We start from the raw sequence: 13,006 nt of genomic DNA on the forward strand, positions 1-13,006 counted from the left end.
GAGAGAGAGAGAGTGCGAGCACAAGTGAGGAGGAAGGGCAGAGGGAGAGGGAGAAGCAGACTTCCCACTGAGCAGGGAACTCGACCAACCACCAGATTTGATCCCAGGACCCTGGGATTGTGACCTAAGCCGAGGGCAGATGCTTAACCCACTTAGCCACACAAGCACTCTTTTCTGTGAAAATCTAAAAATCAGATTAAGTTCCATGCAAAGTTCTACTTTATTTTATTTTATTTTAAGATTTTATTTGTTTATTTGACAGAGAGAGAGACACACAGGAGAGAGGGAACACAAGCAGGGAGAGTGGGAGAGGGAGAAGCAGGCTTCCCACCAAGCAGGGAGCCCGATGTGGGGCTCGATCCCAGGACCCTGGGATCATGACCTGAGCCAAAGGCAGATGCTTAACGACTGAGCCACCCAGGTGCCCCCAAAGTCCTATTTTAATTAGAACTTACTTTATTTTTTAAAAGATTTTATTTATCCATTTGACAGAGAGAGAGAGATCACAAGTAGGCAGAGCAGAAGACAGAGAGGGGGGAAGCAGGCTCCCCACTGAGCAGAGAGCCTAATGTGGGGCTTGATCCCAGCACCCTGAGATCATGACCTGAGCCAAAGGCAGAGGCTTAACCCACTGAGCCACCCAGTGGCCCCAGAACTTACTTTAATCGACAGCAAAAACTCATGTCTCTCACATAATTAAGTCTTTCTATTCATATATGCTAAAAACTCTCCATTTAAGCAAAATTTTTTTGTCTTTCACCAAAATAGTCTGATTTTCTTAATATATGGCTGGCAGTTTCCCGTCAAATGTATTTCTAGAAGTGTAATATTCTTATTGTGAGAGTATTTACTTCATGGCATTTTTATGGTTGGTGGTTCTTATATTTTATGTGTACAATTTCTGTTTGTTAATCTCCCATCATACTGCTGATCTCACTAGTTTTAGTATTTTGTCAGTCAATTCTCTTTCTTGATGAATGTATCATATGAAAATAGTGAGACTTTTCAGTGGCCAGGAGCTCCAATACAATATTAGCTTTGATGGTAAACATTCCTGTCTTATTCCTATTTTTGATAGGAATGCTTCAAATAATTTCCTGTAAAGCATAATTTGCTCAGGGAGGGGGGAAGCTAAAAGATAAACGAAAAATGAAGAGGAAGTATTTTAAACACATATGACAAATAAAAAGTTAATATAACTTACAGAAGACGCAATAGAAGTTGCTCCACTCCACTATTGGTGATGCAAATTTAAATGATGAAATCGCTATTTTTCTTTTTTTTTTAAGATTTCATTTATTTATTTGACAGAGAGAGATCACAAGTAGGCAGAGAAGCAGGCAGAGAGAGGTGGGGAAGCAGGCTCCCCACTGAGTAGAGAGCCCAATGTGGGGTTCAATCCCAGGACCCTGAGACCATGACCTGAGCCGAAGGCAGAGGCTTAACCCACTGAGCCACCCAGGTGCCCCAACTACTTTTCATCAAATTGGCAACCACACTAAAAATTCATAGTATCCAGTATTGCTATGCTATAGGAAATGGGGGCATTCATACATGGTTCTGAGTGAGCATGTAAATTGTTACAAACTGAAATTCAATTTCACAGAATTGATTAAAATTTAAAACACACAGGGGCCCTTGCTCAGGTCAATTTCCCAAGGTCCTGGGATCAAGCCCCACATGGCTTTTCCCTCTCCCTCGGCCACTTCCCCTGCTTGTGCTGTCTCTCAAATAAATAAAATCTTTTTAAAAATGTGTTAAATGCACATATTCTATCTACGAATCTTTAAGTGCAAAAGGATTAACTGTATGAAGATGTTCTTTATGGCACTGTTTATAAAACAAATAACGGAACTAACCTAAATGTCCATCAAGATGAGTCTAGACAAATCAAAGCACAAATATAAGTTAGAATATTATGCAACAATTGTTAAAATGTTAAAGAACTTAGATATCTACAATGTTAACACAGTGTCCAGCACCGTAGGTGCTCAATAAATATACTCTGGATGAAAAAAAATTGTATGAACATAGAAAAAAACCTGAAAGTATATTTGCCAAATGGATAAAAGTGACTATCTTCAGGAGCACAGGATAGTAGAAAACAGACATTTAACATTTTTGCCTTTTCTTCTTATGTGTGTGTGGACTTGTCAAATTAAGTATGAGCAAAAAAAAAAAAAATTCTTTTTTTAAGACTTCTTTCTGGGGCCCCTGGGTGGCTCAGTGGGTTAAAGCCTCTGCCTTCAGCTCAGGTCATGATCTCAGGGTCCTGGGATCAAGCCCCGCATCGGGCTCTCTGCTCAGCAGGGAGCCTGCTTCCCTTCCGCTCTCTCTGCCTACTTGTGATCTCTGTCAAATAAATAAAAATCTTTAAAAAAAAAAAAGGTTCTTTCTGATGTCATATCTCTATTTTTTTTATCTCAATTTTATCATGAGTCTAAGAGCACAAAGATTTGCTGTCAATGGCTCAAAACATGAAGTGCTCAAGGAAATGAAGCCCGTGTACAAAGTATAGTTGGGAATTCCTCTCTTCCATAAATAAGTATTTTTCTTTTGGCATCTCAATTAATTCTAAACTCACATCCTGGCAGCACCTACAGCAGAAGCTGAGATTAAAAATGGATTGACATTTCCTTCCACTAAGAACACTTGGCATAGCCCATCTTTAGCGGGACCTCTCCCTAATAGCTCAAGCTGGGAGATTCTAAAGAAAAGTTCAAGTTTCCATCTTCTTAACGCCAGACCCAAGGGCCACCCTCTATGGCTTAGTCTCCAAAGAAACTACAGTCTTCTACTGAGGGGAGTCCTATGGCTTCTTTCAGGCGAGGAGGCCAATGTTAGACACTGGAAGGTCTGAAATGAAGGGGTACGCGGTATAAATTAACCAGACTGGCCTCGGGACACGCCCAGATTGAGTGTACACGGCCGAAGCATGCAAAGAAAATTAACTCTTCTCCCAGGAACTGGGCGGCCCCAGAATCTTCAGACCTGGGTCTGATAGAAAACTCAGATAAAGAGGACCTTCGCTGAGTTACGTGAAAACGCTGGGTACGAACTATTCAGGCTCTACTTGGGGCTGCAGGCTCAGATGCTACAGGGGGGACGTACGCGAGGAAGAGAAACTGACGGCGTTTTTTCAAGGAGCCTCAAGCAGCCCACTTAGCAAAACCTATCGAAAGAACCCAACGCACGTCACTTCACAGTCTTCGTTCCTGCCCTCAGCCAAGATGGCCGCCGGGGCGCGCCCTACCATGGCGCACGCGTCCTACCGCCGGCCCGCCCCCTTCCCGTCCTTCCGCGCGCGGGTACCGCCCACTCACCAGCTGCACAACCACCCCCCCCAACCCTCGAGCGTCCTCAGCCTCACCCCCTTTCTGGCTGCTCCCGCCGGTCCAGGCTCCGAGCCCGGAAGTGGATATTGCGGCTCGGCTGAGAGGACGAGGGGGAGGGGGAAGTGCTTCCGGGGAAACGGGCCCCGGGTTGGTGTTTGTAAACTTGCCTCGGTCCCGGCAGGGCAGCGGCGGCCACGGGGCTGGCACGGTGTGCTGGGGCCTGGAGGAGGCGCCGCGCGGTCGGGGAGACCGCGGGAGGCCGCGCCTGGCAGGTAGGAGCACGCCTTAGGGAGCGCAGCGTCGTCCGGGCAGGCGGCAGCGCCTCAGCAGCTCACAGGCCGTGGGGCGCCGCGCGGGAAGGGGGAGGGGAAGGGAGGAGGGGCGCGTGGCGAAGGGAGGGGGCTCGCCGGGGAGAGGAAGGGGTCGCGCGCGCGCGCGCACGCCGCTCGCTCGGCTCGGCGGAGAGGGGCTTGCTTGGCGGGGACGCGGGCGCGAGCACGCACCTCGCGCGCTTCTCGGCGCTCTCCTCCGCGCTCTCCTCCGCGCTCTCCTCCGGCTCTCCTCCGGCTCGGTGCTGCGGGGCGCTGCGGCTGACTGCTTGGCTGGAGGAGGAGGAGCAGGGAGGGAACACGGAGCGCCGGCCTCCGCCTGCCTGCCTCTTCCGCCGCGAGTTTCCGTACCTTCGGGCGGACTCGGAGAACGCGCACGTGTGGGCCGGCCCGGTGCACACTGCCAGTCCGGTTGCTGCCTTGCTACTCAGACGTCCAGCGATAGCCTCTGAGCTTTTCTCCACCCCAGTTCTGGCCTCCTTAATAGAGTGCGAGCTTCGCGGCCCGGCCCACTCGGCACAAAAGCCCCGAAGGGCCTCCGCCCCCTTCTTCTATTCGTAAGATGGCAAATCCAAGCAGTTGGCCTATTGCAGTTCTTCATGAGAGGCCCCAGTTACTTTTACTCCTGTTGGCAGCTCGTCTTTGCCCTGGAGGCCAGTTTCTTCTCCTGACCTAGAAAGAAAACTCTGCTTAACTAATGTTCTCTTTCTGAGGTTCACAGAGAGCGGCCACAAAAAAAAAAAAAAAAAATTCCAGCCTACTGCAGGTCGTATGGCCTGAGAATGTTGCACCTAACAGCTCCATCTCCTTTTCTGGTTTCAGGTTTCTGAAACAGATCGTGAACTTCAACGAGAGGATTCAGTTGGAAAACCAAGACTGGCAGACTTCTTCAGATCATAGGCAGGAGCCAGGCCGAGTCCAGGGATTCTTGGAACATCTATCTTCCCTTTGGAGGACACTAAGTTCTGTTTGAAGACAAAGGCAGTTCAATATGGCAGCAGGACTGAAAGGACACGAAGGAGTTGTGACAGTGATTTGGTGACAGTGATTTGGTGACAGTTCTTCAAACAGCAGTGTCTTAGGAAAGGTGGATCAAGAAACTCCTGAACTTTTGGGTTGCATTAAGTGAGAAATCAGCATGGCTCAGGTAAAAAGCTATAGAATCCTCCTCCTTCAAGATCACTGGGAAGCGTGTTTGCAGTTTCACTCTTGAATGCTGCCTTAGTCAACATATTGACCAACCCAGTGAGCCAAGCTCTGTATTAAACACCAGGGGGAGATCTAGAGGAAGGAAAGGAGACAGGCCACAGCCCCTGCCTTCAGGGAGCTTCCAGTCAAATGAAGGAGGTAGGCCATTCTGCATCACAGGCACTGATGGGACATTTGCGAAACAACTACTCAGTTTACACTTGGTACATTAAGTGCTGAGGGGCATGAGGGAGTGAAGAGTCTGGTGAATGCTTCATTTGTTTTTTTCAACAGGAATTAATTGAACTCCTGTTACATGCAAGGCATTATGCTGGGGATACAAAGATGAATAAGATTATCCCCATCCCCCCAGGATAGTTGGGTTGGGGTCAGGGGGAAATGGAGAGAAAGTCTGTTATTTATCTTTATGTACATAATACCTTGCATAGTGGTTGATTAGCAGCAGAGACTCAATGAAACTGTTGATTGAAGGAACATGCAATAATAGAGGTATGTACATGGCAGAGGAAAGAAGGGTACTGCTTGGATGAACAAAAGCAGATGAAGCTTGAAGAATACATAGGATTTTCCTAGACGAACAAGCATACAGGGCTTTCAGACAAGGAGAACTGGATGGGCAGAGGCTTAGAGGCATAGGAGAATGTGATGAGGTTAGGAGTACTGCAGGTAGTTTGCTAGTTAAGGAGGAAAGGACTTAAATGGGTTAGGGGGACAGGGTAAGTAATGATAGAGGGAAGAGTTAGGGTAAGGGAGTTGTTTCTTAGAGATGTAAGAGTATAACCCACGGGCCTTTTATGCCTCGCTAAGGAATCAGACTTTGTTCTGTAGGGAATAGGAGCTCTCTGAAGAATGTTAAGTAGCAGAGTGGTGTCAGATCAGTGTATTTAGAAGGTAATTGTCATTGTGAGGGGACAGGATTGGATTGGAGAGACAGGATGATCTGTTAGATTGCTGTAAGTGTCGATAGCAAAGCTTTGTGCAGGCATCCCTGGAGCTTCTCCCAGCTTTCTCCCAGGGACCCTCCCCTACCAGTCAAACCAGGATGGCAGTCTGATTATAGTATAATTGGCTTTCTTCCAGCTGCATGTATAGCTTCCTCCTTTCCATGCAGATTAGGAGCCCTTTGGTTTCTTCTTCCTTTGTTTGCAACCCCCTTCACAGCATCATGTTCACTCTTGTTCTGAGAAACTGCCTTTCACTAATCACTAACTTTGTATTGGGCACCGCTATGTATTTGTATCTTCGTTTTATTCTCATCAGCCCTGTGAGAGTAGATACTCTTCGTAAACATTTTGCATTTAAGGAAACTGAGGCCTGAAGAGGTGGAGTAATTTGCCCAAGATTATGCAGTGCAAACAGCAGATCTGAACTTTCCACCTCTAAACCTTTCAATGTCCAAAGTCCTTGAAGGAGAAAGGAAAGAAGACGTCCCAGGTTATACTAAAAGGAACTTTTTTTTTAAGAGAGAATTTTTAAAAGGAATTTTTAAAATAAATGTCTTGTGGAAGTTTGCTGATAAACTATTTCTTTGAAGTGTTTCTTAAAGAAAGAAATGTTTTTTCAGTAAGAAAAATATATCCTCTAGTGCTAGCCAAACAAAGTTAGTTTGAAGAATATAGCCATGAGAAGAGGAATTTTTTTAAATCATTCCTTGTTTGAGCAGTTTTTAAACTATACATAGAGTAGAGAATGTGAAAACATATGGATTTGCACACAATTAAATGGCCTTGAAGGTCAAGAGAAAGTGATACTCAACCCTAAAATCCTTCCAAGTGATTTAATTTTTAGACCTGTTAAAATTGACAACACCTCGGGAATTTAAAATCTGAAGGGAGAAATAACCTAGTTTGCTGATAAGCATGTTTGTGGGACCTGAAAGAATATATATTTGGCACCAGTGATGTCTGCCAATCATAGGGAGCTCTGAAGCTTCTGTTGAGAGAGGAAGAGGAGGAAAGTCTGCTAGAAATCTCCCATTTCAGTGGATCAGCAGGGCAGACCCTCATGCCCATTCACAAGGTCAAGTACCTGGTAACATGTCCTAGCACACTGCTAATGACAAAAGTGTCAGTAATACTTGGTTATTCATTTGATTGGTATTTAAATGCTGAATAATAACAAGTAACCTGTTCTTGGTGAGGTGAGTTAGGGAGTACTCTTGAAGGAAGTAGAGTTTCTCGCAGTAGAGAGGGACACTCCCTAGAGAAGCAGTTTGTTTGTGGCTGGGTGTGAAAGGTAGTTGTACAGAAGATGGCAGCCTGTTTTTGTCCTGCCCTGCCCTGCCAGGTGACCTGACACCTCATCTCCTTTCAACTTAGGCAAGTCTCCTGGCTTGTGAAGGCCTAGCAGGTGTGAGTTTGGTTCCCACTGCAGCCAGCAAGAAGATGATGCTGAGCCAGATTGCCAGCAAGCAGGCCGAGAATGGAGAGCGGGCAGGTAGCCCTGATGTGCTGAGGTGCTCAAGTCAGGTACAGCGTTTGAGTCCATTGTGGCACCTGGGGGTCGGGTGGCCCAAGCTCTCTGCCAGGAGATGTCAAGCTTTAATTCCTCAGTGCGTCTATTTAGGGAAGTGGGATAAAGGGATCTAGCTGGGGAATGAGTGAATGTGGGTATTTTAGAGAGCTAAGGAAGGGCTTTTCTTTACCTATAACCCCTTAACACCATAGTACTTGGAGAGGAAATGGATGAGTACCTTCTCTAAACCTTTGGGGCAGGTGGTTACTGTTATTTAGAAGTTGTCTGCAAGCACAGCATTTGGTTTCCTGTCTTGTGTAGGGAGATAGACTGTGAGTTTAGCTTTGATTTATTTTAAAAGGGCCACCGAAAAGACAGCGATAAGTCCCGGAGTCGCAAAGATGATGACAGCTTGGCTGAGGCCTCTCATTCAAAGAAGACTGTTAAAAAGGCAGGTAATGGGGTAATCCCCAAACTGGTATCGTTTGGTAATGGGATAATCCGTCTTCTCTTTTCATCTGTGATTCAACCTGGAGTTTTCCCTAGATGTTTTGGTCACTTGTAGCCAGTGAATGTATCACTCTGATTTCTTCCATAGACCACTTTGGTCTTTGATCTCTGCCCTCTCTGGAACATCCTTGGTAAAGGAAGGAGGGCCAGGGAAGCATGGGATCCTGTGGGCAGGTAGACCTCCCTCAGGTCGCATTCAGAGGTGTTGGGTTTGATGGGACATACAGCTTACCCATACCCACCTCCTTCCTCAGAGGGTCTCTTAAATCTAGGGAATGAGGGAGATGACAACATCAGAAAGATTACTTTGTCCACCAACTGGAAATTGACCCAGGGTAGAATGGGGACAAAAAGGAGGCTGAGAGATAGCCTTATGACATGCCTGATTGTTGCCCCTAGGTGGTGGTAGTGGAACAGAATGGTTCTTTTCAAGTAAAGATTCCCAAAAATTTTATTTGCGAACACTGCTTTGGAGCCTTTAGGAGCAGTTACCACCTCAAGAGGCACATCCTTATTCATACTGGTAAGTCTTTTGCTCATATTCAGTAGTCTGTAGTTTTGTGTGTGTGTAGCTCTTGTTGGGTTTTAGAGGCCAAGTATTAGAAATAGAGGAAGAAGATGAGTTAGCTAGAGAAATTTTGTGGCTCTGTATCTAGTGTCACTGAGACCAACAGCTTTGGGGACCCCTCCTCATTAGGTGTCTGTACATGGCTAAAATTAAAAATTTCTGGGAAAATACCTGGAATGAAGTCCCTACCTTGTGTACCTCCTGATATCAACTTCTCTCTCCACGTGGGTCAGGTGAGAAGCCATTTGAGTGTGATATATGTGATATGCGCTTCATCCAGAAGTACCACCTGGAGCGTCACAAGCGTGTGCACAGTGGTGAAAAGCCCTACCAGTGTGAACGATGTCATCAGGTAAGCTCACATGTCCTCCGCCCACCCCGCACAACAAACTTTTCCTTCACCAAGAAGCAGGGCCCACCCCCCGTCGCCTTCCTGACAAGGGGCCACATCGAATTCCTGGCCATGATAGAGTTAGTATGTCCGGGTGAGGTGTATCTCTCTGGCCTTATGCAGCTATCTATGGGGAGGGGCCATGAGAATAATTGTATTAACAATAGCATTTCTCATGTACTTATTTCTGTGCAAGGTACTGTGAGAGCCTGTTTAACATAGATTATCTTTTTAATCCTCATGTTAATTCTATAAAGATCTGTGTTGTCATCATTTCACGTATGGGGAAATTGAGATTCAAAGAGGTTAAGTTTCCTAAAGTCACAGCAGATTGAGGGCAGAGGCAGGATTCAGTCAAACTCAGAGCTGGTGCACCTGGAAGAAAGACCATCTCTGCCCGGGGAGTGGCGGGGGTCAGTGTCTGATCTGATGAGAATGTTTGCTCCACCCTCTTACACTGAATCTCAAAACACTAGGATGGAAGCTCCATGAGGCAGAGCTTTTGCCCCTCTGGTTCACCATTCTATTCTCAGCCCCAAGAACTGTACCTGCCTTGAGACAGACAATAAATACTGGATGAATGACACAGCCCTTCTGTGAGTAGGTACTTTAGCCCGAGTGTCCAGATTGAGTGCTGTTAGATACCATGTCCAAGGTTGCACAGCTGCTGAATGCTAGAGCCAGGACTCCCGACTTCAGAGCCTGTGCTCTTAACTGCTGTGTGCTCCTGCTGTCTGTGTACTTGCTGAGGGCATGTGGAACCGAATGCCTGCCTCCCACGTGGGGACGGCAGAGCTAGCCAAAGGTAGCTGAGGTTCTCTCAACACTTAATCCTTCCTTTCTTCTCAGTGTTTTTCTCGGACAGATCGATTACTCAGACACAAACGGATGTGCCAAGGGTGCCAGTCCAAGACTTCCGACGGGCAGTTTTCTCTATAGGCGCAAGGGGCCCTGGGTGGTGGGAGTGATCAGAAGAATTTACCGAAGAGCGCACCCCCTCTGGTCTGATGGTCCCACCACCACCCCGTCTGTACCTGTCCCCCTCCTGGAGGAGTTGACCCAGGAGACCAGAAGAGTGCATCAGGGGACAGCGGCCTCAGAGCTTCAGCTCTGTAAATAATCTGAGACTATGAGTATCTCGGGGAAGTTCCTACAGCATTCCTGGTTAGGGAAGCTAGTCCCTGGACCCTTGGCTGAGGTTATAGGTGGGGACTGAAGGTACAGGACCAAGACTGGTGTGGCTCCCACAACCTTGGACTCCAGCTGGCAGCTGAAATGGAAAGGTTTGGGGAGAGGGATTTGTTTGTTCTGTTCTTGTTTTTGTTTATCCAAAAGCAATTTTAGCAGCTACACTGTGGATACAGGTAACATGGAGGCATAGAGCCCTGGTCAAAGCAGGGACTATGGCTGGTCCAGCCCTCCCCAAAATTGAGTTTTTAGTTGCAGTTGATCCTCAGTGTTGCACAGCCCTGCATCTCACCTTCTGTTTGAAGAAGAGTAGGATCAGGGATGGCAGCTGAGTTTACCTTGGTCTCCTTATACACTGTAAGGACAGAAGGAAGAATGGCGGGAGGAGCAGATAAGGGCTGGGTCCAACTAGAGTGGGCAGGTACCTCTTTCTTCCTCCAGGGAAGAGCAAGAGCTGTGCCCACAGCTGTTGCATTGGCCCAGGCCACCCTGGTACCTGATGGGGTCAGCTCAAGTGCCTTGTGAGGGAACTTGGGTGAGAGCGGCCCACAGAGCCCTTCCATGCCCTCTTTGGGCACTCGATCTTGGAGATAGTGTGTGGCTACCTCGCTGCCGTTGACTCATGAGCCAGACAGAGGTGTTCAGCAGGTAGTCATGGATATCAAAGGGGGCTCTCTCTCCTTGTGCCCTCTTGGAACAACCTGAAACTAGTCCCAAGTTCAGCAACAACTGTTCAAGAAACAGAGGAGTTTGGTGTCCCCTGACATGACGGTTGAGCAGTGTGAGCTGCTCTCCCTGCCCAAGTCCTATCACTGTATTCAGGGAGAGGAGATAGGGGTGTGGCCTTTGGTCCCAAAGAATAAGATCTTCGCTTCCTTCTTAATGGCCATCCCTACCCAACAAAGAATTGGGGGAGGGGGGTGCTGCAGAGAAAGGACTGAGGAAGAAATCTATTGTAGGTTTTATTCTTAATCATATTCTTTGCTCTTCTCTGCCCCAACACCACCACCCTACCCACCCTCAAAAAAGTGATCAGGGGTGTGTGTGTGTGCGTGTGAATGTGTTCATTCAAATGTGTGCTTGCGTTTGTGTGCTTGGAGATGGCATATTATTGAGCCAAACCCTTCTCTGGCCCTCAACTCAGGGGAGGATGAGCATGAAACAGCCCCCATCACCACCACCAAATCTGAGGGTGCTTGAGGTCCCAGCAGGAGCTGAAGAACTTGATATAGGGGAGTGAAGGACTTTGTTTTGGAGGGGTTTTTTTTTTTTTTTTTGATTGATTGAACAGGCTGGTTAGGGTGTTTAATCCAAGCCATAGCTTATAAACATGAATTTTTTAAAGTGAAATAAAAAACCCTCTTTCTGCTATGGAAGGTCCTGGGGTTTGGTTGGCCCCCACTGTGGCTTGCCCTGACCTGTAGAGGGGAGTAATCATGGAATAATCATGGAGGCTTGGTGAACCTCACCACGCCATCCGTGGGGCTCTAAGACGGCAACTCCAGGCAGTGTGACTTCATTTCCTAGAAAATGTAGGAAACAGCAGCAGAAAGCTCCTGGCTGTTACCTGAGGTGGGGGGAGGGGCTCTATACCTCGAAATGTGAGGATTTCAGGGAAAGAGAAAGGTATGGCACCCCTTCAGATTTTCCCTGACGGCGCCTGAGATCCTTTGGAAGAGACACTGGGGAATGTGTTTGCCGCCTGTGCTCTTCTAGCTTTACGCTGGCACTTGCGTTTGATACCGTCCAGAATCTAGGCTTCAGTCCTTGAAGCTGCCATGTGGTCCCCACAAGCTGGGTATCTTCCCGTATATGAGTGAGCCCCTTTCCTGTTAGAGGGCTCTGCTGGGGCCGGAATTTATCACTCACCTCTGGGAGTAGGTTCTTGGAAGGAGGCAACATTTAGAAAACTCCCAGGAGCACTTTTGAAAATAGGAGGCTTCATTCCCTGCCAGTTGCAGCTAATCTGTTTAGGGGTGGAGTGTGTGTGGAGAGAATCCTTTGAGTGACCTCTCCCCATGTGCGGATGTGTGCTTAGGTCCCAGTGTGCCGTGCGGCCCCCCACAGCTTCAGCCTCCTGCCGGGGTGGGTGAGAGAGGGAGTTTGTGCGCAGGTGTGTAAAGAGCCATACCAGAAGCACCCCTGCCAAGGACTGGGTGTAGGGGCAACTCAGGAGCAGGTGGGAGGTTTAGGTGTCCAGGCTCTGGGGCCAAGGATGTGTGAGGAGAGAGGAGCAAAGAGGAGAAAGGAGTGATTTAGCCTCCCAGAGGGCCCGGAAGCCCCACTTACACCCCAGGGAAAGCACAGACGAAGAGCGCTGCAGAGGCTCCTGGGCCCAAGGCCCCAGCCCTCCTCAGCTGGTGGGGTCTAGCACTGGACAGATGCCTCAGGTGCGTTTGGAGTGAAGGGAAAGGGAGCTAGGGCAGGCTCTCAGAGACCAGGACATGGAATTTGGGGACCTGGGAAAGAGTAGTACCAGTTCTGGGGGGGGGGGCGTTGTACTGGGCCCTACCAGCCCTGCCCTTCCCTGCACCCCAACTCTTCTCCGTCCACCCCCCAACAGCCTCTTTCATCACTTAGCTACTGATTGTGCCCTATGGCTTGACATTGGAGGGTTAAATGAGACGTGGGGTCCCACCACAACTTCTAACCCTCTCCCCAGACGCTCTTTGCCTCTGCTGCAGTCCTGGGGCTTTTATCTTAACAATCCCTTCAACTCTTCCTCTCTGCCCTCTCCCTCCCTCCCTCTCTCTCTTTTTTTTTAATATACTTATTTTGCTATTGGGGGAGGGGAATATCAAATGAACAAGATCACTTTTAAATGGTAGTTTTTATAAGATGTTATAAACTTGTATCTTTTTACCATTAAAGTGCAGTGTATGTTCCTTCGTGATATATTTAGGATATTTAAATAAAAAGAAAATGGGGCTTTTCTACATACTATCTCTTTTTTTGGGAAAGCTTTTTCTTTGGGGCCAAAGTGGTTTTCTGTTTTCTCCCCAAATATAACCACTCCAAACGT

At 47.7% G+C, this 13,006-nt stretch overlaps 1 protein-coding gene across 1 annotated transcript; it reads left to right on the top strand.

Moving 5' to 3' along the window:
* Positions 1-3,453: 3,453 nt before the first annotated feature.
* On the top strand, positions 3,454-12,919 carry ZNF740 (zinc finger protein 740). Its single transcript, XM_080810045.1, has 7 exons — positions 3,454-3,607; positions 4,487-4,811; positions 7,192-7,341; positions 7,689-7,778; positions 8,237-8,360; positions 8,639-8,757; positions 9,646-12,919. The coding sequence occupies exons 2-7, from the start codon at positions 4,803-4,805 to the stop codon at positions 9,733-9,735; spliced, it is 582 nt and encodes a 193-aa protein (XP_080666171.1). The 5' UTR covers positions 3,454-3,607; positions 4,487-4,802; the 3' UTR covers positions 9,736-12,919.
* Positions 12,920-13,006: the final 87 nt, after the last annotated feature.

This window comes from Martes martes, assembly GCF_963455335.1.
Source record: "Martes martes genome assembly, chromosome: 8".
Taxonomy (NCBI): Eukaryota; Metazoa; Chordata; class Mammalia; order Carnivora; family Mustelidae; genus Martes; species Martes martes.

Coding starts and splice junctions, on each gene's coding strand:
- ZNF740 (XM_080810045.1), top strand. Junction 7,342..7,688: donor TGCTGAGGTGCTCAAGTCAG/GTACAGCGTTTG, acceptor TTATTTTAAAAG/GGCCACCGAAAAGACAGCGA. Junction 8,361..8,638: donor GCACATCCTTATTCATACTG/GTAAGTCTTTTG, acceptor CACGTGGGTCAG/GTGAGAAGCCATTTGAGTGT.